Here is a 22,861-nt window from a genome sequence, read left to right as displayed (position 1 = left end):
ATAAAACATTTAAATGTATCTGAGGCCTCAGAATCATGCCTTTGTTCAGTTCAGGGAAAAATGCATGTGCTTTAAGGAAACATACTTCACTTATAATCCTTGCTCCTGTTAAACACAGTGCAAACATCATCTACAGCCTCACAACAGCCCCATGGAGGCTTTTGTTCCAGCGGTGGTTGCGGACTGTAGCAGCGCCTATGAACAAGGGTACCTGGTTTTGGCTACACAAACTTGGGACAGTTGAACGACCAGCACATTCTAGCTCACTGCTGCCAACTTCTCTGTCTGTCCTGGGGTCACACAACTCTAACAAGGTGCAGTGTTCAGGCTAATGTGCAAAAACAAACCTAGGCAGGTATTGTTTCACTGGAATTGCTTTCACGATGCATGCAATGGTTTGGGTTGGAAGGGATCTTAAAATCATTAGTTCCACCCATCCCTACCATGAGACATTGCCCATTCAGGTGCTATTTCCTTATTCTGTCAGCTGAACAAGAAGCAAGATAGGGACAAAAGGCCATCACCCAGGCATTCACTTGTATAACGAAACAGCTTCTGCAGCGATCACACAAGGCAGTGCACACAGAGGGGACCTGCAGCCCCAATGTGCCCCACACAAGGTGTGCTGATACAGCAGCACTACACCCTCCACTTGCAGTTACATGGCAATGTTTCACAAACTCCATCTGAAAAATAAACTTTATTATACATACAGGAGTTCATACCCCAGGAAGATATAGACAAACTATTTGGTCATTGAATTTGACATAGTTAGAGGAAGTTCACACTGACAATGACAGACAGTCCACAAGAGGATATCTGGTGCCAGTGCTCTGGACCTGCCAGAGATCCAGCTGGTTTAGCTACCAGTGAAATCACTCCACCGTCAAACAGGCTTTCTGCACTGGCTAGAGCAGCTTAGTTTACCACCAATATCAAAAGAACTACCTCTTTCCCATGGGAAAAATGTGACTGTTAATGCTCTACTGAGAGGCAGATGGGATTCTCCTGGCCAGTACTCTGAATGAAATGACCACTCAGGATCTGGCAGCGAACACCACTGAGCTTCCTTTGCATCCAACATTCTCCTTTTGGAAGTGGGCAATCTCAAATTCAGGAGGTTCTTAGAAAACAAATGGAAATAGATCCATATTTCCATATATCATAAAAGATTCAGTCCATTTGTATCATTTGATTTGGGTCCAAACATGCACAAACACCAGCACCAGCTTTCTACACCAGAGGTTCTAAAACCAGAAGGTTTTAGAACTCTGGCTCCTTCCTCAGCACAATGGAGAGTTTATTTCTGGAGCTTCTGCATTTGCTTTGGGCCCACACAGCACATTATGGACCCCTTCAACACAGCCTGTGCAGGTTCAGTCTTGTGACAAGTATTTAGTGGATGAGAAGGCAGGAGCAGGGCTGCTCTACTAGAGGTAAGGCAGCACCTTCCATCATAAGAGGTGCACAAATACTATAAATAGGAGGATTTTTAACTTAAGAGCTAAAAGGTTTCATGTTTCCTATTCATTTTAAATAACTAAACTACTGGCATTATTTTACAGACTTGTCAGGGCAGACATATGACTGATTTTGAATGGAATGCTCACCACAGCCAGATATACTAATTTTGGCCCTTCTTCAACAGGAGATGCAACTGAGCAGGAAACATGATTTTAAAATTCACATTCCTTAAAGTGCCCATAACTTTCTTAGGATATGCATTTCAGACAGCTCTGAGCCATGGAGCAAATCTAAGGGGTGGAAGAAAGGGAAGACAATTCTCCTACATCCAGCTACAATGTTCCCCCAACCTCACTTATGGATTCAGCCTAAGAGGGGGAAGATTGTGCAGTTTTAGAAGTGCTGAAGTACTGCAGCAACTCAAGAGTATTTTTCGTATTCCTACTGCAGCACAATACTATCTAAAATGAGTGGTAATGCTTCCAGGCACAGGAACAGATGCTGTCCCTGAGGCTTGCAGCACAACCCTGGCTCAGCAAACGAAGCACTCCCATAGAAACACCAAGGGAAGGGCAGATCTCCTGGAGCAGCTCCCCAGCACTGACAGCAGGGGCTGGGGGCAGCTGCTGCTTCAGGGCTGGTTTGGAAAGGCTGGGACAAGGGCTGCCCTCCTGTGAGGGCGCGCAGGCCCTCAGCATGCACAGGGCTGAGGAAAAGCTGCCACTCCCATTCACAGGGGGCCTGTGAAGCACAGGGCTGAGGCTGAGGAAAAGCTGCCACTCCCATTCACAGGTGGCCTGTGAAGCACAGGAAGAGCAGGACATGGACAGCAAGCAGGTAGGTGGCCACCAGCAGGGGCAGGTGGGCCCGGGAGCGGAGGAGAGAGCGCAACAGGCGCCGCAGTCCAGGAGTACTCCGGCTCTGCAAGAGTAAAGAGAGAGCAGTTACTACAAGGAGTGGCTGTGGCCCCAGCTGCCTTCATCCCGAACTCTCCAGACCATGGAGATAAGTTTGTTTAAGCTAATGAGCATAAACCTTCCCCAAATTGCTCCACAGTCAGATCCTAACACTAGGGCAATCCTCATGAAATGCTCCCTTGCCCTGCTCTCTGCAAGCTGTCCATGAGCCAGCCCCATCCAGTTTTGTTTCCAGCATGGTGAGAGCAGAAAAACTACACAGTCCCTGACTGATTTATGTGTGTCTACAGAGGAACTGAAGTGCTGTAGGTTCACAGTTTCTTGAAGCAGCTGGGGCTCACATAATTGACAGCTGTGAATGTTAAATTCTTACTCTGCTGGAATTATTGTCCGTGGAGTCGATCAGCAAGGACTGCTCGTGCCCTGGAGTCATATCAATGCTGGCACTTAAGGAAGATGACCACTCACTTGACTGCAACCTGCCACAACAAATATGAAATTAAATTCAGTTTTTTATTATGATGTCCCAAATCAACACTGTAACCAAGCTTAGGAAAGAAGGTATTTCTCAAAAAAGGAAACAACCCCTGCAAGCAAACTGGTTTCACTTGCCAAGAGCTGGTTCCATTTGAACAGGTCTCATGCCGCCTGAGCTCACATTGAGCAAAAGAACAGGGTGGCCCAGCTACCAAGAGTCTTTCTTCCTTTCAAGTGAAATTTTATAGTGTGACTTGAAAGAAGTCAGGGCAGATAATACACCTGTATGCTTTAAATTCTATGAAATTATTTTGGAAGCCAGCTCTGGCTGCAATAGTGCTGGTTCTTCCTGTTTTCTAGTGACAGAGGCAGTAATCACATCCTGGGGCTATGGTTTATTAGTGAGATCAGCTGCAGGAGGCTTTTATAGACTTTAGAAGGAGCTATAGTTGTCCAAACCTTGTAGCAATTACCAGGGAACTTCATCCAGTATTCTTCCATACAGACCATTATTTTTTGACTAAATCAGCAAGTGTGTCAGAAGAAAGGCATTGTTTTCATGTAAAAGACTCCACTAGTCCATAACTCCAGTTATTTGAACTACCTGGAAATGCACAGCATGCATGCCTACAATCAGGTCATGCACTAAAGCCCCCTCCATAGTCAGTGAGGGGAATCAAGCATTTTTAACCTGCTGCTCACTGCATCCTAATGCCAACATCTAGTCCAGACCAGCTGCCTTTGCTCTGCTGACTCTGAGGGCATCCATGCAGTGCCCTGAGATGGGCAGAGCCCTGTGCAGTGCTGGAGAGGGGGCACGGGGCAGGACAGGGGCTGGGCTCAAACTAAGCCTGGGAAAAGTGGACAAAAGTCCTTTCTCGTAAGTGTTTAATTGTTTATCAATAACCAAATCAATGAAAAGTTGATGTTAATTGGCAATACATTAAAAATGAGTGACATTCTTCAAGTCAAAACTGTTTCAGCCATGACAGACAGGTGCTTACTGGGCAGACAAATCCCCTGGAAGCATGAGAACTCCTCTTCAGCCTGCATCCAATTCTCAGTCTCCGAATCTATTTTCCAATAGTTAATTTAACTAATCGAGCAAGTTGGCATCTAACTTCTAGACAGAACTTATCTTAATGTCTAATCATTTGTGTCATCCTATCTGCCTACAATTGAAGGAACAGTAGCCCAGGGAGGGTGTGATGCCTTCCTCTTTGAGATACTCAACAGCCATCTGGACAGGGTCCTGGGCAGCTGGCTCTAGGCTGAGCAGGGGGCTGGGCCATGTGGTCTTTGAAGGTACCTGAACCCCTCTGGACCCCCACCCTCAACCTTTCTGTGATTCTGCCACCGACACGGTAGCTGTCTCTGTGCCACCAGTGCCATTTGACAGAGGGATGCGATGAAGTGCATATGAAACACAGAGCTAGCAGCAGCACACTTCTGTGGTGATGGTGTTCCTTTGCTCAAGCTGCCTCACCTCCTGATCTGATCCTGTGCTGCAAAAAGAGCCTCCTCTGCAGCAAGGCGACGGTCCCGCTCCTCCTCCAGCTGCTCCTCCAAATACTTCATATCCTGCTTTGTGCTGCTATGTAAGTGTTCTGTTTCAGACAACCTGTCAGGAAGTAACACAGCATATGCCAAAAAGGCCCAAATCATGGACCACTGTGTTTCTATTGCATTCACTGATGCAGTGTGTGAACAGACTCAAATTACCTCCCAGCTCACAGAGGAGACTTAGTCATCTTTACTATATATAAACTATTTGGAAACATGAGAGAAGATAAATCTCTTCAAGCTTCAGTTTCACATCAGGAAGGACATCCTTGCCTCTGTCACCATGGCTCCACCTTCTGAAAATTATTTTGAAAGGGTTTGAGGAATCATGTGCCAGATGTTAGTTTCAGAAACTTACAAGGAATCCTGTGCTACATCTCAATTCCAGACACACTCTCAGGCTACAACCCTGAGACCAGGACCATTGATATACTTCACCAGCTACTGAGGATTCAGCCTACCAGATTCAAGATGCTGGTTTGGCTGGCATTGCTGCTGTATGTTATCCTTGTGTTTTTTTGAAGCTCTAATCCAAAGAGATAACTAATGACAGCTATTAAGTGCATTCAACAGTTCCTCCAAGTCCACAAGATCCTAGTGTGGGACTGAGTTTTCCCAACACTGGTGCAGAGTAAAAGCATCAGGCTCATCACTAGCCTCAAGGCCTCCATCAGGACCAACATCCCCACCCCTGTTTTCTCAGACTTTCTTTACCTCAGCTGCAGCTCCTGCAGTTCAGGTGTGTAAGTGCCTCTCTGTGACTCATTCTTTTCTTGGGGTGCTCCTGGAGCAGCGTCTGTTGCAAACAGCTCCTGAAAGAACACAAGAACGTGCTGCAAACTGTACTGAATCAAGAGGGCACGCAGCCACTACAATGCTGGACAGTTCACAGAGCCACTTGCAGTGAGCTTTCCCCCGCAGTGCAGCAAGGCCAGCCCCCTCACCGTGCTCTTGTCTGCAGCCTGCAGCTCCTGGAGCTGCCTCTCGAGCACCAGGCAGCGGTTCAGGACCTCGCTGTAGTGCGGATGGCTCTCACAGGTGCCCCGACTGCTCCCTCGCAGCTGCAGGGAGAGGGCATTTTTCTCCTCAAAAACCTGAGATAGCTGAGAAGAGAACACAATCAGCAAGCAAAGAAATTGATTTTGTGAAAGCAAAATTGTTCTCTGTCTAGTTGAGGGTAAGAGTTCTCTTGAGAACATATAACTGCCACGCTGCCCATCCCTAATGTCAAAAGATCAGTGACAATCTCCAAGAGTAGCTTGTGGCAAACGTTTCTGCCACAGGAGTCTCAAAACATCAAAGAGATGTACAGAATACTACCTGTCCAGAAAAAGACTTCTAAAGTGCTGATATTGACCTAAACCTTTTAGAAATATCATCAGTAAATTATTATTTTTTATTCTCACTTTCACCTTGAACACAGCTCTCTTTCTGAAGATGAATAAATTCTGGGTCTTCCATTTCAGCGTGGGAATTGATCGATTGTGATTCTGCACCGAAATGCAGGAAGTGTTTCAAGCTAGCAGGCAGAAGTGAAGATGACAAGCTTGCCTTCCCAAGGAGGGACTTCCTTCAGCAGCCCAGAAAGCAGGAGGCTAGCAAGTGCTCCTGACCATAGACATGGAACCTGCAAACAACTTTCTTCATATGGTCTCACTCTCTGGTCCCTTTGGCCTTTACCTCCCCCATTCAACTTCTTTCCCCCACTGTCCCCTCCATCTGTCCTCTCTCCTCCCCTCTCCCCTTCTGTCACCTCGGCAGTGGCAGAAAAGCTGCTGGTTCAGACCCTGTCCCTGAGCCTGCTGCATGGGATCTGCCTGGGGCCTGCATGTCCTTCTGGTCCACAGGAGCAGCTGTGCCCCTCATGGCCTCTCAGTGCAGAGCTCTGGCTCTCACAGCTGCCAGATGTGCTTCTGGTCCATAAGAACAGCTGTGCCCCTCATGGCCTCTCAGTGCAGAGCTCTGGCTCTCACAGCTGCCAGATGTGCTTCTGGTCCATAAGAACAGCTGTGCCCCTCATGGCCTCTCAGTGCAGAGCTCTGGCTCTCACAGCTGCCAGATGTGCTTCTGGTCCATAGGAGCAGCTGTGCCCCTCATGGCCCCTCAGTGCAGAGCTCTGGCTCTCACAGCTGCCAGATGTGCTTCTGGTCCACAGGAGCAGCTGTGCCCCTCATGGCCCCTCAGTGCAGAGCTCTGGCTCTCACAGCTGCTCACTGAGGAGAGCAGGGCACGGGGCATGCACTCTGCTGCTGTGCCAGCCCTGATCAGCAGCAGTGAATCCATCACTGTGATTCTAACACTGCTTTGCTGAGAGATCCAATTCTGATTTTGTGTTACTTCATTGAATGCCTGCAAGGACAGATCCACTCCTGCTTCCTGAACCCTACTGCAGCCAAACCCTGCCCACATTCCTTCTCCCTGACTGCAAGCAAGTGTAAGACATATCAGTACCTTGCTGTTTAACTGCTGAATTCTGAGCTCTTTGTGGTGCAGTTCTTTCAGACTGTCACTTAGCTGGGCCTGGAGGTGTTTCATCTCTGCTTCTAGGCTTGAAAAGTCCCCTTTCAGGACTTCTGGAGAAATCTGCCAAGGAAAGAACAATGGAAAATAGACTGCTGATGTGACAACTCGCTCTTGTGTTTCTCCTCTCTTTTCAGTATTCCAAGGTCAAACCTAACATTATTCCTAGACCTGGAACCTGATCTGCTCAGGCAAAAGAACAAATGGGGAATAAACAGAAATATCCTAAAAGCCATCTGAAAATACAGTCAGGAAAGAACACCAAACTTGCACATATGATGGGTCCTGTTCAAAAGTTGTCTTAAAGCTGTTTGCAACACAGGAAGAAAAAAAAAAAGGCACATGAATGAGAAAAGAAAAAACAAACAAAAACCTAAAGTAATGTCCACACTGATCTAATCAACAAAGACCAGAAGGCCAGCACTGAAGGATCCTCTTGGAAAGCATCACATGAACATTGTTCAAGCTTTTTCTTTGCATATATGCATGGGTGTATCAAAGGGATAAAGGAGATTTGCTGCCCCCTCCACTGACATAAATCACTGGGACATGGCAGACATGGGTGGGAGAGTTCTATCTTGGCTCTGATGCACTGCACTGTGCATGCAGTCTTCCCTACACAAACAAAATACCAAACACATTCCACTCCACTCTCAGGACTGTATACAGGGGGAATAAGAGATAAGGTGCAGTGTTCAAGCCTCAGCCTCTCTGGGCTTGAACGAGGACTGCAGATCCCTGTTACAGTAAAAACAGCAAGAAAAATTCAACAGGAAACTTAAAAATGAAGACCTGACATTAAAATGAGAACTAAGACAGAAAATCTTAGATTCAAAGACAGTACAACAGGGCAATTCTAAACCAGCCAGAATACACATCTGAGAAGTTCCATGCTGCTCCAAAGGACCCAAGGTGCCTAGGAAACCCTGTCTCTTCTGCCCTCTTTCTTGAAACACTGGAAACCAGGAACGTAATGAAGAGCACTTAAGGGTACGCCATAATTTCTACAACTTTCAGTGATGCAAGTTAGACTGTTGGTATTATCTCTGGAGGCCTCACACCCACATCCAGTGTTGCAGTCTGCAGGAGCTGGATAGAGGCAACACATGCTCTTCTGGTTGAGTTTCAAGCTTCACATTTCCAGTAAAGAATCTGTATCTTTGCACCCACCTTGCTTTGGTGCTGTCCCTGTACGGCTTGAGCCTTGCTGAAGGGCAGCCTCGTTTCCTGTGTGATCCTTTGCCAATGGCTCAGCTCCTTGTCCTTCTCTGCAATGGCCAGCAGGTACTGCTCCTTCATGCTGCTGCTCTGCTTTTCCCACGTGTTCTTCTCCTGTCTGCCCAGCATAAACAAGGCCAGTTACAAGGAAGTTGCCAGCACGATGACCAGGTACCCAGCTAAGACTGAGCCAGGGCTGATCCAACCATCACCTCATGCTAGACACGAAGTTTTATAACCAAGCCAAGCCAAAACAACACACTTAAGTACAGGAACCTTAAAAGCAGGTTTAAGGAAGTTTTCTGTATTTGTTTGAACCCTTTGGATTGTTCCACGCTGTCCTAGGGTGACTTTTTCACACTTTCTCTGTTTCTGGACATTGTTTTGATCTCACTGTACAGAGTTTTGTCAAGGAAGTCACTGGCAATGCCACTTGTCCCCATACTAATTTCTCTGCACCAGACCCACAGTACCACACCAACCTGAGGCCAGCATTTCATGTACAGTGTAAAAGCTGCACAGGAAATAAACCCCCTGTTCTTTTGTCAGGATAAATAAAATTTGTAAGATGCTTCAAACTTTACGAAATCTGCAGTGTTAATTTGAGGGTCAGAGTGGAGGTAGGGGGGAGGGAGAGAACTACAAGTTTTTATATCACTTTGGACAAAGATAAGCCATAGACCTTTTCACGAAGAAAATCCCACCCTTTTCATTCCAGCCTCAGGCATTCTTAAATGGATCTCTGAAATACCTGAAAGCATTTCCCCCTGTTTTCAGAACAAGCATATTTGTCTGACTAGTTTTAGTCCATTTGGAGAAGATATTTTTACTAGACTTGAATTACAGAGTTAAAAAGAACAAACTAGAAGACATAGAGCAAGTGAAATATAGGATTAGACAGCCATACAAAATTAGTATGCTCTAAACTACGCTATCAATGGGATAATAAAGGGTGTTCAGCAGCAGCCTGGAATGGAAAGTACTGTGATCATATACACAAGTTCCAATGCAAGAAACAGCCTCAGTTTCCTCTCCAACAGATGATACTGAGCACCAGTGGATGAAGGAAATAAAACAAAGACATCCCTGATCTATTCCACACAGGCACTGACCTCCAAGCTGCTGGGCTGTAATCCAGAGGCAGAAGCTGGGCGAGGGAATCCCGTCCTCTCCTGGCCAGGGCGGGTGCTCAGTGTCACCTGGCACAGGTGGGGCTCTCAGCCCTCCCCCCAGCTCTGCCCACAACCGCTCTTTGAGAGAAACAAACACATGGGCAACCTGGCCAAGGCAGGAAGCAGACAGACAGCTCACCTGAGCTGCTGGAGCTCCTGCTGGTACACAGCTCCTTCCTGCCTCAGCTGTTCTTGCAGACGAAGCTGTTTGTCTGCCTCTTGCTCCCACTGCTGCAGCTGTGCCTTTAAGCGAGAATTCTCAGCAGCTTCCACCCCAACAAGGATGTATTGCTGCTGCAGATTCTCCAGCTCTCTTACCTGGGATTAAAGAGAAACATCATTATGTGACAGCTGAGCAAGCATCAGGTTTCTTACTCAGAACTGTTTAAGAGCATTTCTTACTGTGGTGTCTGAAGGGAGAAAAGGGTCACATTCAGAGGACAGAGGAACTAAAAACAGAATCATCAAATACAGCAGTGTACTAAAAACTGCTCAGAAAAACGCCCTCAGACAATTCTATCGGTAATAAGGGCAGTGAGTTTTGAGTCCTCCCATGAAGATGTGAAATACATTAACAAAAAGACTCCAGACTACAGTAATAATCATCTTAATCAGAGGAAAACTAAGTGACACAGAAGGAGCTGGTTAAGCATAACTCCTGAAGTTGGTATTTACTGTAAACCAGGAAACTGATAAGTAAAATCCTTTTGGCTCTCCAATTCCAGTCAGGCTATAATTAGAAATAAGTTGTTGTTGTTACACATGCATTGCTGCAATTGCTTTTGAAGACAAGAAGACATGGCTGACTCTGGAGACAGGACGGTGCTCAGTGAGTGGCAGTGGGACATGACTGTCAAGTCTGTCTTCTGAGCAGCAAGGAGAACTCTGGAACCTGCTGGGCTGCACTGTGCCAGAGACCATACAAACACAGACACGTCCAGTGTGCAGGCAAGAATGTCAGAAGGAATCTGCAATGTCTTGTACCTGCTTTGAAAGTCAGCTGCCAAGAGGAGGAGGAAACTCAAGTCTTTGTTCTAGTCTCTTAGAAATCTAAGGCAAATCAAATGAGCTGACACAGATGTGAACTATGCAGGTTAACAGGGACCTTATTTCCATGATTTCATATTTTAAACCAACCTCACAGAGAACCACCCTTGGAAGTTAACAATGGAATCACAGCCTCATGCCAGAGAAAATACAGATGGCCCATACCGGATTCATGGGGTCTGATGGAGCATGCCCACAAATGCTAAGGTCATTGGGAGCAACTCCATTCCCTTTGAAAGGTCATGGTGACCCAAGAGGTTCCTCAAGACTGGAAGAAAGCAAATGTCATCCCTACCTACAAGAAGGGCAAGAAAGGAGAATTGTGAACCTGCAGTCTGGTCAGTCAAAAACAGGCTGGCTAGAGAAGCTGTGGAATGTTTACTGATGGAGATATTCAAAATCCAACAAGACATTGTACAAGCAACCTATTCCAGCAAGCCTTGTTTGTGCAGGGGGGTTGGACTAGGAGATCTCTAGAAAAACTCCAGAAGACCCTTTGAATCTCAACTATTCTGTGATTCCATGAAGATGCAGCCTGATCTATGCATCACATTTCTATTATCAGAGCTAAGCGTGCTGAATTTTAAGACTAGAAGATCCAAACCTCTGCTGGTACTTAAAGTAAGAGCAGGAAGAGAGAACATGGACTTACTACTCTGTCTCTGTCATTCTGCAAGGAGGCCAGTGCCTTCTTCAGACTCTGCACTTCCAAAGCAGTGGTGGAAATTGTCCCTTCTGCTTGTTGTTTCACTTCTTCAATCTTACGTGTTTTGTCCAATTCATTCAGCAAACGGTCTCGGTCATTCTGCAGGCTTGCCATAGCCTTGGAGAAAGATTTGACTTGGTTGGAAGAGCCTTCCAATTCCAAAGACAAGTGGAGAAGCTCATCATCTTTAGCTCTGAGCTGCTGATTAAGTTCCTCAATCTGGGCCAAGAGACCTCTTTCATCAACAGCCTTCTGCAGTTCTGTCAGCTCAGACCTGACCATATCTCGGTCCCTGAGAGTGGAACGTTGCTCCTCTTGTAGCTGACCCATCTGTTTCTGAAGAGTCAGCACTAGACTCTTTTGTTCCTGTAAATCCATAGAATATTTCTGTTTCAAAAGATGAAGCTCTTCATTGGCCTGGTCTCGGCTATCCTGAAGAGAGCTCATGGACCTCCCAAATGACTGAATTTGAGCTCTGAGATCTTTGTTTTCATCTGTGACTTCAAGCAATTTCTGCTCCATTTCCATCAAGTCCCGTGCCAACTCTGCTACTCTCTCTTCAGCTGTCTCGGTTTCGTTCCTCATTATCCCTGCATCGTGATGCAGGTGCTTCAGCTCCTTCCGAAGCCTGTCCTCAGCCTCTCCCACTCTCTTGGCTGCATCCCTCTGAACACAGTCTAGCTCCCCCTCAAGTTCTCTTATTCTCTTCTGGGAGAGGGAAAGCTCATGACTCAGTTGCTGTAGCTCTTTCTCTCGAGCCTTCAGTTCTGCCTGACACTCCACGATGGGACTGCCCTCATGTAATGCTGCCATCTCACTCTGCACCCGCGACAGAGAGGACCTAAGAGTGTCAATCTCTTGAGACATTCTGACTTTATCCTCTCTTAAGGCTTCCATGCCCTTCCTGAGATCATCCTGAGTAAGCTCAGACTCCTTCAGCTGTGTTTCTATGGTTGCCTTCTCATTTTCCAGAGTCTGGATCCGCTGAAGCTGTGTTTTGAGAAGTTGCTTCTGTTGGGAGTCCTTTATTGAAATCACTTGGTTAAGGTCTTCTCTGTACCGCACCAACTGTGCATTCAGCTTGGCATTCTCAGAGTTGAGGTCATCCATCTGGCCATGGAAACTTCTAATTTCTTCCTTGAGCTTGTTGTTTTCAGCAGCAGCCTCTTGAATTAGCTGGTCTTTTTCCAGGATTATACCGAGATGGCGTTCCTCGAGCTGCTTGTAGTCCCTCAGAATGCGGTCTCGGTCGTCCTGCAGAGATGACATGGACTTGGTGAAGGAGTCCAGCTGTGCCTTCTGCTGCTTACTTTCTTCTCTGCTTATCTTCATCTTTTCAGTGAGATGATTGAGTTTGTCAAGAAATTTGTTCTTCTCATTTTCCAAGGCTTTTTTATTGTCTTCCTCCTTACTTAGCCTACACTCCAACTCTTTTGTCTCTTCAGAATGCTGCTGCTGTAATTCAGCTAGAGCAGCCATCACTGCTTCTTCTTTGGCAGACAGCAAACTCATGATCTTTTGATCTTTGGCACTAATTTCTTCATGCAGCTTATTTGTCAGGTCCTTGGAAGCCTGCAGGTCAGCTTCAAGCTGCTCACAGTTGAGTTTAAAATTCTGGATACTCATCTCTTGTTGCTTGACCACAGTCCCCAGCTCTTCCCTGGCCAGCTCACATTTGGTGAAGGAATTCTCTAAGTCAGCAAGCTGGTCTCTTAGGCTGCTGATTTCTGACTCCAGTTCCTGCTGTTCATTCTGAGACTTGCTGTACAGTTCCTGAGACCCTTCAAGCCGAGTCAAAAGCTCTTTTTTTTCCTCCTGCAACATTTCACATGTCTTTTGATGATGCTGAATCTCCTTCCTGCAATCAACCTCCCAGTCTTTCTTGTTGCATTCCAGTCTGAAAAGAAAAGATGAAGTTGATCAAAAATCCATAAAGTATCTCAGTAGCTAAACCCACACTAACTCTGTTCTTATACTAATTTAGAAAACCCACAGAATTTGTTTTACTTAAAGAAAGCAAGCTAGAAATATCTCTCAATTTAAAATTCAAGATAGCTTTTAAAGTTCTGACCGTACTACTGCCTTAAAGGGGTGGTGGCAGGGGAATATATTCTTTTAAAGTTGTTCATGTCAATACTGAAAAAAGTGTTCACCTAAACACTGAATGTTATCACCTCCCTGTCATTGTCATTACATTACTTCTCTAATCCATTGTAGCTAACAATAAAAAGAACTCCATGCCACCCCACAATGAAGTTGCTGTTCTGGTACCTTTGATGTCCATTTAATGCTTCAACACACAAAGATACAGCATATATATATAAACAATTTTACCCATGTAAGAATGGTTCGGTTTTGAATTTTGGAAATACACAGCTGTATACACATTTTGATACGTTTCCATAGCTCCATCTTCCCCTCAAAATTTATTTTGGGACTTAACTGGAATTATGCATCCCAATGCTCTCTTGACTTCTCAGTGCAAAAGACTCCTTAATTAATCTGAAATTTGAAATACTGTGGAGAGTAATCAGATGGTGAATGCTTGTCACAGAGAAGAGATTTAACACAGGTATCCTAAGGACGTGAAGAAGGACTATTCTAGAGTGATCACCTCATGTCCTTGTGCAGATAACAAATGCAAAGTAACCTTTTCCTGATAAACCTCCCCTGACACAGCTTATTTACCTGGATATTTGAGTCTGGAGTTCCTCCACATGCATGGTCATATGTTTCACCTGGTCCTGTAGCACAACACAAGCTTCCTCTTTCCAACGTATTTCTTCTTCTTTCTTTTGAATAGTTTCAGTGAATTTCTTCTCCCATGTTTTTGATTCATCTATCACTCTATCCCTATCATCCTGAAGGGAAGACATGCTCCTGGTGAAGGCTGCAAGCTGGGCTAGTGTTTTGTTTAGATTGCCTTCCAGCTGCTTTGCTTCTTGATCCTTTGTCTTCAAGGAGTTCTGCAGATCACTAACTGTTGTTTCCATATGGTCCTTCTCTCTCTGCAATGTTGCCAGCTTTGCTTCCATGTTTTTGATCTCCTTTGAGTGCTTGTCTTTCTCCTGTTCCAGTCTTCTCTCAAAGTCTTCATCCTTTTTCTTCATTTGAATCTTAATTTGCTCTTTGTTTGCTTGTAACTCTTCCTTCATTTTGACACTCTCAGCTAAAACCCTTGCTGCCTCACTCTGAGTGTCATCCAACACTACTCTGCAGTGAGCAAGCTCTGCCTGGGCTTTCTTGGTGTCTTCAACTGCTTTAGCTGAAGTTTCTTTGGCTGCTTCTACCTCTTTCTGAGTCTCACTCTGCAGAAATTCCAGAGCTTTAACAGTTCTTTCTAACCTACTGTTCTTTTCCTGGCTTTTTATACAGTCCTTCTGCAGCTGCTTAATCTCCTGCTGTTTCTGTTTCAGCAGTTCTTGAAGCTCCTTTATATGTGTGCTGCTTTCTCCTCTCCAATTGTATTTTAGCTTTCCCACAAATTCTTTTTGCTCTTCTGAACTCGCTTTGCTTTTCTCCTTTGCCATCTGACTTTTCTCCTCCTCCAGTTCGTGCATCATTCTCTGCAAAGTCTGAAGCTCATGTTTCAGTTGATCATTTTTGATTTGGAAGTCTGTTGCATCTTGCTGATAGTTTCCAATACTTCCATTAAGTTCTGCCAGCTGATTCATGAGCCTTTCTTCCAAGTCATCCTTTTCAGCCTCTAGAGCATCCTTCAGTGCTGTCATTCTGATGAGGTCGTCTCTGGCTTCTTGGACCTTTTGCTCCATCTTTGCTACCGTGGCCTGCAAGTCATTCACTTCATGGACTTTCTCTCCCATTTGGTGCTCTAAAGCCCTTTTCTCACCTGCTAAAGTCTCGGCACACCTGCGGATGTCACCCAGCTCTTGCTCTGAAGCCCTTCTATTATCTTCCATCTCTGCGATTCGCCTGGTGAGCTCAGCTATTTGCTGTCTGTAGAGACCAGGATCCTCACAAGGTCTCTCACTTTCAGATGCCTCTTGTTCCAGCTCTGCAGCACGAGGCTCTGGTTGAAAAGATACATCCACTTGATTTTCAGACTCTTCCGTTGGTGATGGTGTGGCAGCTGCCTTATCAGTTTCTCGCCCCGCTGTCTGCTGGGCAACACACCTGTCCACAAGTTCTCTGCTTTCCTTCAGCTTAGACTCTGTTACCTGCAAAAGGCACTTCAAGTCCACAATCTCTTGATTCAGAGACTCCTTTTCAGCCATTACTGTCTCAAGCTGAGTAGAAAGAGACTGGCACTCCTTCCTAGAGCACTCCAGGTCTTCTTTCAGGCTAGTGTTTGTAAAGCTCTCTCCAGTCCTGTGCAGCTCTCCATTTGTAAAATGCATCTCTGCTCTAAGCTTCTCATTCTCCTCCTCCAGTTCCAGGATCTTTTGTTGCTTTGATTTTGCAAATTTCCTCATTTTCTCCTTCATTTCATCAATTTCCTGTTCAGTTTCTTGTAGCTGCTTTTCTGTTTCCTGCTTTTTTGCTTCAGCCCCTTTGAGCTGAATGAAAATTTCCTGCTTTTCCTGCCTAACAGTTTCCAACACACGCTGAATTCGCTCAGCCTCATTACTCACATTCTCATATGACTGCAGCAGAGTTTCATATTCTCCCTGAAGCTCCTTGTATTTCTCCTGCCACTCAGAACTCTCAGTGGCTTGAAAGTTCTTCAATGATTCCACCTCCTTCTCCAGCTTCTCCTTCTCTAGAACAACGCTATCCAGAGTAAGTGTAAGGTTTTTACAGCATCCATCAAGGTTCTGATTTTCTCCAAGTAGTTTATCAATTTCTGCAGTAAGTTTTTCTCGCTCTCCAGTGAGGCACACTAACTTTTCTCTTAAGGTATCTGTTTCTTTAACATGGCCACATACTTGGCTTTCCATATCTGTCAGCTTGACAGAAAGACTGTCAATAGTAATTTTAGCATTAGCCAGCTCTTCTTTTAGAGATTTGCTCTCATTTAGTGCCTCTTTTCTACAGATAAGTGCTGCTTGCAACTTTCTCTGCATTTGATTCTTCTGCTTAGCTGCTTCTGCATTGTCCTTCTGCTTCTCCTGAATTTCAAGCATCTCCGTTTGCAGTCGCTTGCTTTGCTCCTCATGCACCTGAGCCTGAGCCTCCAACTGACTACACAGTCTTTGGACTGATTCCTCTTTTTCCAGCAATTGTGCCTGCACATTATTGAGAGTGTCACTTTTCTCCTTTAACTGCTGGCTAAGAAATTCTATTTCTTCATCCTTTTGGTGCACAAGAATTTTCAAGTCTTCCAGACTGGCCACTCCAGAAATTTTTCCTTGATTCTCCTCCAATTCTGTCTCAAGACTTGCTCCCTTAGCTTCAGCTTGGTCAGAGGTTCTCTTCAGCCCTTCTATCTCTACAAACAACTGTGCTATGTGCTGCTGCAAATCAAAGATCAATTCTGATTTGTGAGCAAGCTCCCTTTGCATATGGCTGACACTACATTCCAATTTCTCTTTCTCCATCTGCAATTTGTCAAGGTGTTTTTTCCACTCTTCCTCAGAAATATCTGCAACTTGTACAAGCTTGTTAATTGTTGTATCTTCTGCTTCCATGCATGAAGAATCCAACCTACCTTGACTCCTAAAAATACTCTCTGCTGATCCTTTCTGCTCTTGGAGCTGTCTGAGCTGAGCCTGGATACTGTCTTTCTCTTTGCTTTGCTGATCAAATTTTTCTTGCAGGATGTTGTAATCATCTTTTTGCTGTTTCAATTGTTCTCTGTGATGCCTGTCTTTTTCTTGAGCCTTTTTTATAGTGTCTTTGCGAGATACAAGAGCTTCTTGAAGTTTTTTTTGAAGTTGTTCTTTTTCTTGTTCAAGAACTGAAATCTTTTCTCTAAGAGCAGACTTTTGTTTTTCTTCCAGATCCGTACCTGCTGAACCATGTTTCTCATTTTCTTCATCATCTTCTGGGCTTTCATTGGTTTCAGCCACTTTGTCAGGAACTGTCTGATATTCCATGATTTCATCTTTAACTGAAGCAGTGTTTGCCTTATCTTGCAAGCGTTGCCTCATTTCCTCAATCACTGCCTGCAGTTGTGCTTCAGTAGTTTCTTTTTCCTTCCGGATGCTCTGCAGCTCAGATTCCTTTTCAGAAAGCAGCTGAACTAGATAGTCCTCACGGGGCTGGTTTTCAAGACCCATTTCTTTGCTGATCATGCTTCTCATGTCCTCCCCCCCTGCAGCTGCCCGAGCCTCTGAGGTTTCTGATTTTTGTTCTCTATTCAGTTGTTCTAATTCATTCTCCAATCTGGTTACCTTCTTCAGAAGCTCCTTCCTGTTCACAAATACTGCTTGCAGCTTCCGCTTTACTTGCTCATTTTCTTTTCTCAGAAGTTCAACTTGATTTACTAATTCCTCATTTTCCTTACTCACTGTTTCTGCCTCATTCTGCTGCTTGGATATCCCACACTTCAGACATGTGTCTTTTGCTCCTATGTTCTGCTCTTTTTCTTCCTGGGATTTTAGTAACAGACTTGTCTGCTCCTTAAGACTCTTCAGCTCGTTTCCTAGAGCAAATTTCTCTTCATTCAGCAGGACCATTTTCTCAGACATGCTGACACTGATCTCTGCCATCTGTTGGTCCTTTTCCTGCAAGGCCTGTTGCAGGCTCTCTATACACCTGGTGTGCTCAGCAACGAGCTGTTCCAGGCTTGCTGCCTCGTGTCCCTTTAAGGTTAACTTGTGGGAAAGCTCTTCCATCTCTGCTGTATTCTTCCTCAAAAGTTGTCCTAGATCAAGTACTTCACATTCCTTTGTCTCAACCTGGCTTCTCAAATCCTTTAGCTGCATGTCCTGGTCAGAAAGCTGAAGTTGTGCTTCATCCAAGTCCTTTTGCAAAGCTTCAATTTTTATATCCTTGGATTTAAATTCATTTTTAAGGCTCTGGATTTGCTCTCTTAGAAGGCTGCTTTGACTGTCTGACAGTCTCTGCTTTTCTGAAAGAGCTAGCTCTTCCTCCAGTTGCTTCACTTGCTCCTTCAGTTCTGTTATGGTAGAAAGTTCTCTGGCCTGACACGAGAGCTGATCTTGCTCATCAGTCAAAACACAAAATGTACTGTCAGGATCCTCTGCTTTTTTCCTGTATTCCTCTGCCAACTGGTTTAGCCTATTTATTTCTGCACATTTTTCTCCTAGTTCTTTTCTAAAGGATTCTTCTGATTTCTGCAGCATTATTTGCAGTTCTGTAATTTGGTTTTGTAACTTGATGAGCTCTTGAGACTGAGTGGTGCCAGGACTTCCCTGAGGCTCATCTTGGAAGCTGATTCCATTTTCCTGAAGAAAGCCAGTTTTCTGCATTTCTGTTTCTTTCAGCAGTAAGACACTCTGTGTATCTGAAGCGTTCTGCTCCTCCCTCTCCAGACACTGTATCTGTGAATTCTCTCCCAGCTGGTTAGCTTCTGTTTGGCTGCCTGTAGAAGTCTGGCCACTGGGGCCCTTGAGTTGGCTTTTCAGAAAAGTTACTTCTTCTTGGGCTTCCTTCAGTTCCAGCAGCAAAACTGACAGCTCCTTCTGTTTCTCTGCAGCAATATAGTCTAGAATTCCAGGTGGACAGCTTTCCTCAGTAAACTGCTGGCTTCTATTGGTAAAGCCATCTGTTCTTGCCTAAAAGAAAATAGCAGACATCATTTTTCCTTTGTATCTTGTCAAAGGGCCACTCTGGAAGTATCTGCTTTCCACAGTTTGTAACTGTCTCCAGCTGGCTTCTGCAATAAATGGAAGCCCTGCTAATAGCAGGGGAACTCTGTCTTGGCAGTGGGGGTGCACCCGGTGACCTCCAGAGGTCCCTTCTGACCCCAACTGTTCTGTGATTCTGTGACTCCCCGCATCACTTCTGCCAATTTCAGTTTCTGAAGTCACAGCATGAAAGATTCTGGCTGCAGGATCAGACCGTAACAACTTCCTATTCCCTTTCCCCCCCTTCTCTCCTGATTGCAGGATAGTCTAACTCCGAACTGTTTAAGTTCTCCTGTGATTCTAACAAGCCCTCTAGTGTACTTAACCAGTCACATTTTCATGCCATCCTATTCATAGCCTCTATTCAATCTGTCCATTTAACATGGCAAGGAAGCAGGATGGAAACCCACATTCCAATCTGCGTCCATGCCCAAAGTGAAAGCACTAGACAAAGCACCTGGAACAAAGTGCTTGGCTTTTTCCAAGTTACTATTTTTAAGTTTCTCCCCATCCCCCAAAACAGATTACAAAAGAAAAGCACTCCCAAATCCTCCCCAGACAGCTTGGATCAACAGCCCACCAATAAGTCAACGTGCTGCAGTGTAAAGACTTGGAGGGCAGAAACAGCTTATGGGGAACCATTAAAGGAGACCTGCTCTTAAGAAGTCTGCTGTCATAATGAAACAACCACTTTAAGTCACAGGAGAGTAAAAAGAGACAACTCTTTGAGGCTTTTAAGCTAAATTAAATTTTTTGTATCTGCAAATGCATACAATACTGAGACCAAAAGGGTTTTGGACTACGTTTGTACCTCAGAGAGCACGGAAGTGTCACCAAAAGGCTTCTGCATTTCAGAATTCACCAGCTCTCCTGAAACACCTAGTGAGAAAAGGAACATTTGTCACCATCAGTGCAACAATTTACAGGTAAAGTCAGTAGGTAGAGCAAAGGGACAAGAAATGGGACCAAAGCTTCTATAGAAGGTGAGAAAAGACAAAAAAAAAAAATTAAAAAAAAGAAAAAAAAGGCAGCAAACTAAGCACAGAAGAAAACAACCCAGAGTTTGAGTCTTTGCAGTGCACAGACATCCTGTTTTGGTTTAACTCCAACCACTAATTCAGTCACTGCAGCTGCAGCACGGTTCTGTGCAATCCTCTGTGTTTGCTGCATCACCTGCACACAGCACTCCTGACCCCTGAAGGAGGATCAGATTGGTTTCACTGCTTTTTTTCTCCATGTGGGATGTGGCATGGAATTCCAGACACAAAAAGACTTTTACTGGCTTGCAGAGAAACACACAGTTCTTAATTTTATCTTAATTCTCCTCTGTGCAAACACACTCTTTCAAGCCCTTCTCTCTTCCTACCTTTAGCAACCACTTTTTTCTTCTCTTCTGGTACCCATCCCACATTACAATGTTCTCTTCTACTTCATGTAAACATTTTCTGCCTTCTGTAGATTACAATCTTTAGATTCTGACCTCAGAGCACCTCCTTCTAAATAATCCTCAAATTTGTCCCTGAAACTCCTCAAATTTTCACAATTTTCTTGTCACGTGCCTCATTCTGTATCCTCACCTGCAGAAGAAGAGCAGTCTACATAAGAGGCTGGAGCTTCCACAGTCCACAGGTCTTGCAATTTTGCCTCAGCACCAATATTTTTATTCTGTGGGATGAAGAAAAAAACCACTGAGCTTTGAGCCAGGATCCTGCTATGAGGAGACAGCTCTCTCAGCTGTCTACTGCTCTGCCAGCTCTAAGTAAAACCTATCAGAGTTTGGACACAACTCTGAAGCCTAAAGGAAATAAATAAACAATGAAAAAGAGATTAATTTTGATGTTAAGCAATAGACTAAGACATATCTCAGCAGATCAACAGATCAATGGATGCAATGATCTAAACAAAATCCTTCCCACCTTGAGATGGTTTCTCTTCCACCTTCACTCCCTCAAAGGCATTAACCACAGTATCACAACCATTCACTGAGCACCCAGGCAGGGAAGGTGAGAAATCATGTGTCTATGCCTCACTGCTCCAGCAGATACAGAACCTGCAGCTTCCCCAATAAAGTTAGGCTAGGCTCTACCACACAAACAAACCAAGAACCTCACAAGAACCTTTAACTGTTAGATGCCTTAACCTGGGTTTGGGTAACTCTATTACTTGCCCTAAAGCCATGGGTCTGGTGCACAAATGATAAGAATAGCTGTCCAAGTGTAAAAACTTAGATGTAAGCTATTTAGCTGGACTCTTGTTATAATGAAGACACTGAAATGGACAATTCCAGGGTTGTTTTCATTGACCCATTTTCAACATTCACCTTGCTGCAGGTGAGGCATATGCTAAGGAACCTGTTTTTCCCACTGTCTATAAAGGGGCAGTAGAAAACAGTTCAAATGCTTACATGTGCCTTGGAAAAGCCTGCGTGTGTGCATTCCCACTGATCTACCAGCTCACAGCGTGCAGGCACTTGGAAGGGGGATGAATGACTCAAAATGCTTCTGTGTTTCCAAATACCAACTTTCACCTTAATACTTCACTGTAACATGCAAACCCTTTGATAGAGCGGAATGCATTAGATAAAACACAACATTAATTTTCCCCCTGTGGACAGGATGGGCCAGCAGAGCAGGCTGCAGAGAGCCAGACCTGGCTCTAAGCTAACGACCAGGCTCACAGCAAAGCCTCAGTACAGACACACAGAGGCTGTCATCTCCCTCCCATCGCTGAACAGAAGGCCAAGCAGCAGGTTCCTAACCCTGCATTCTGCCCAACAAGAGCCTGACTGCACTGGCACCTGCAGCGGGACACGGGGCAGCAGCACAAGGACAGTGCCCACCTGTCCCACTCACAGAGCAGCACAAGGACAGTGCCCACCTGTCCCTGTGACAGAGCAGCACAAGGACAGTGCCCACCTGTCCCCATCACAGAGCAGCACAAGGACAGTGCCCCCCTGTCCCTGTGACAGAGCAGCACAAGGACGGTGCCCACCTGTCCCCATCACAGAGCAGCACAAGGACAGTGCCCACCTGTCCCAATCACAGAGCAGCACAAGGACAGTGCCCACCTGTCCCTGTCACAGAGCAGCACAAGGACGGTGCCCACCTGTCCCCATCACAGAGCAGCACAAGGACAGTGCCCACCTGTCCCTGTCACAGAGCAGCACAAGGACAGTGCCCACCTGTCCCCGTCACAGAGCAGCACAAGGACAGTGCCCACCTGTCCCCGTCACAGAGCAGCACAAGGACAGTGCCCACCTGTCCCTGTCACAGAGCAGCACAAGGACAGTGCCCCCCTGTCCCTGTGACAGAGCAGCACAAGGACAGTGCCCACCTGTCCCACTCACAGAGCACACAGCTCCCCAGCCTGTCAGCCAGGTGCCCATTAGGGCAGTGGGAATGGTTTAAAAGGCATCTTAGATAATGACAGCTGAGCCTTTGGAATTTTATTTCCAGAGACACTGCTATTCCAGAGACACTGCTAGAGAATTTTATTTCCAGAGACTCTGCTAGAAAACTAACAACAGGCAGAAAATAGCACAAATGTGCTATTATTAACAAATAGTTAAAATAGCACAAGTGTGGACCGGATGGATGAAGGACACAAGAAATGCACACAGCTGGCAAAGGGAAACACAGTCTGGTACTAACACAGCACAAGCTGTATTTGGAAGCTACTTCTGTCTTTCACCATTAATCCAGTTAATAATAACATTTAAAGAGGATTGGTACAAAAGACCATGACAGCTTAGCTGTTTTAAGGCCAGTCCTTGACCTATTTTATTTCAGCTGCTTTATCATTACCTGTTCTGCATCTTCTGTGGCCATCACAGCTTCCTGCTGAGACTCCCGGAGAACAAGCTGCAAATGTGGTATTTCTGAAACATTAAAACACAAAAAATTTCTTTAACACTTAAGACTTTGTTTTAGACAGCAACAGAATATTCTTCCCGGAGCTTTCGAGAAAGGACACATGGCTGTTAATAACACTTATGTAGTGGAAATATGTACTGTCATGGGATAATGTGGGTTTGGTTTTTTTTAAGAGGCAACCACACAACCAACA

General features: G+C 45.2%; 1 protein-coding gene across 1 annotated transcript in view; it reads right to left on the bottom strand.

The window, feature by feature from the left end:
* Positions 1-684: 684 nt before the first annotated feature.
* GOLGB1 (golgin B1) overlaps positions 685-22,861 on the bottom strand; it is a 40,413-nt gene continuing 18,236 nt past the window's right edge. Inside the window, exons 13-25 of the mRNA XM_058022306.1 lie at positions 22,600-22,673; positions 20,374-20,461; positions 19,608-19,675; positions 13,773-18,724; positions 11,031-12,981; positions 9,471-9,649; positions 8,112-8,277; positions 6,873-7,004; positions 5,366-5,524; positions 5,136-5,233; positions 4,345-4,479; positions 2,755-2,860; positions 685-2,385 (exon numbers count right to left, since the gene is read on the bottom strand). Of these exons, the coding sequence (XP_057878289.1) occupies positions 2,251-2,385; positions 2,755-2,860; positions 4,345-4,479; positions 5,136-5,233; positions 5,366-5,524; positions 6,873-7,004; positions 8,112-8,277; positions 9,471-9,649; positions 11,031-12,981; positions 13,773-18,724; positions 19,608-19,675; positions 20,374-20,461; positions 22,600-22,673 (8,243 nt within the window). The 3' untranslated portion in view covers positions 685-2,250. The remainder of the gene's footprint in view (positions 2,386-2,754; positions 2,861-4,344; positions 4,480-5,135; positions 5,234-5,365; positions 5,525-6,872; positions 7,005-8,111; positions 8,278-9,470; positions 9,650-11,030; positions 12,982-13,772; positions 18,725-19,607; positions 19,676-20,373; positions 20,462-22,599; positions 22,674-22,861) is intronic.

The sequence above is a fragment of the Melospiza georgiana genome, chromosome 4 (assembly GCF_028018845.1).
Source record: "Melospiza georgiana isolate bMelGeo1 chromosome 4, bMelGeo1.pri, whole genome shotgun sequence".
NCBI classification, from domain to species: Eukaryota; Metazoa; Chordata; class Aves; order Passeriformes; family Passerellidae; genus Melospiza; species Melospiza georgiana.
This window is presented reverse-complemented; position numbering and strand designations above follow the sequence as displayed.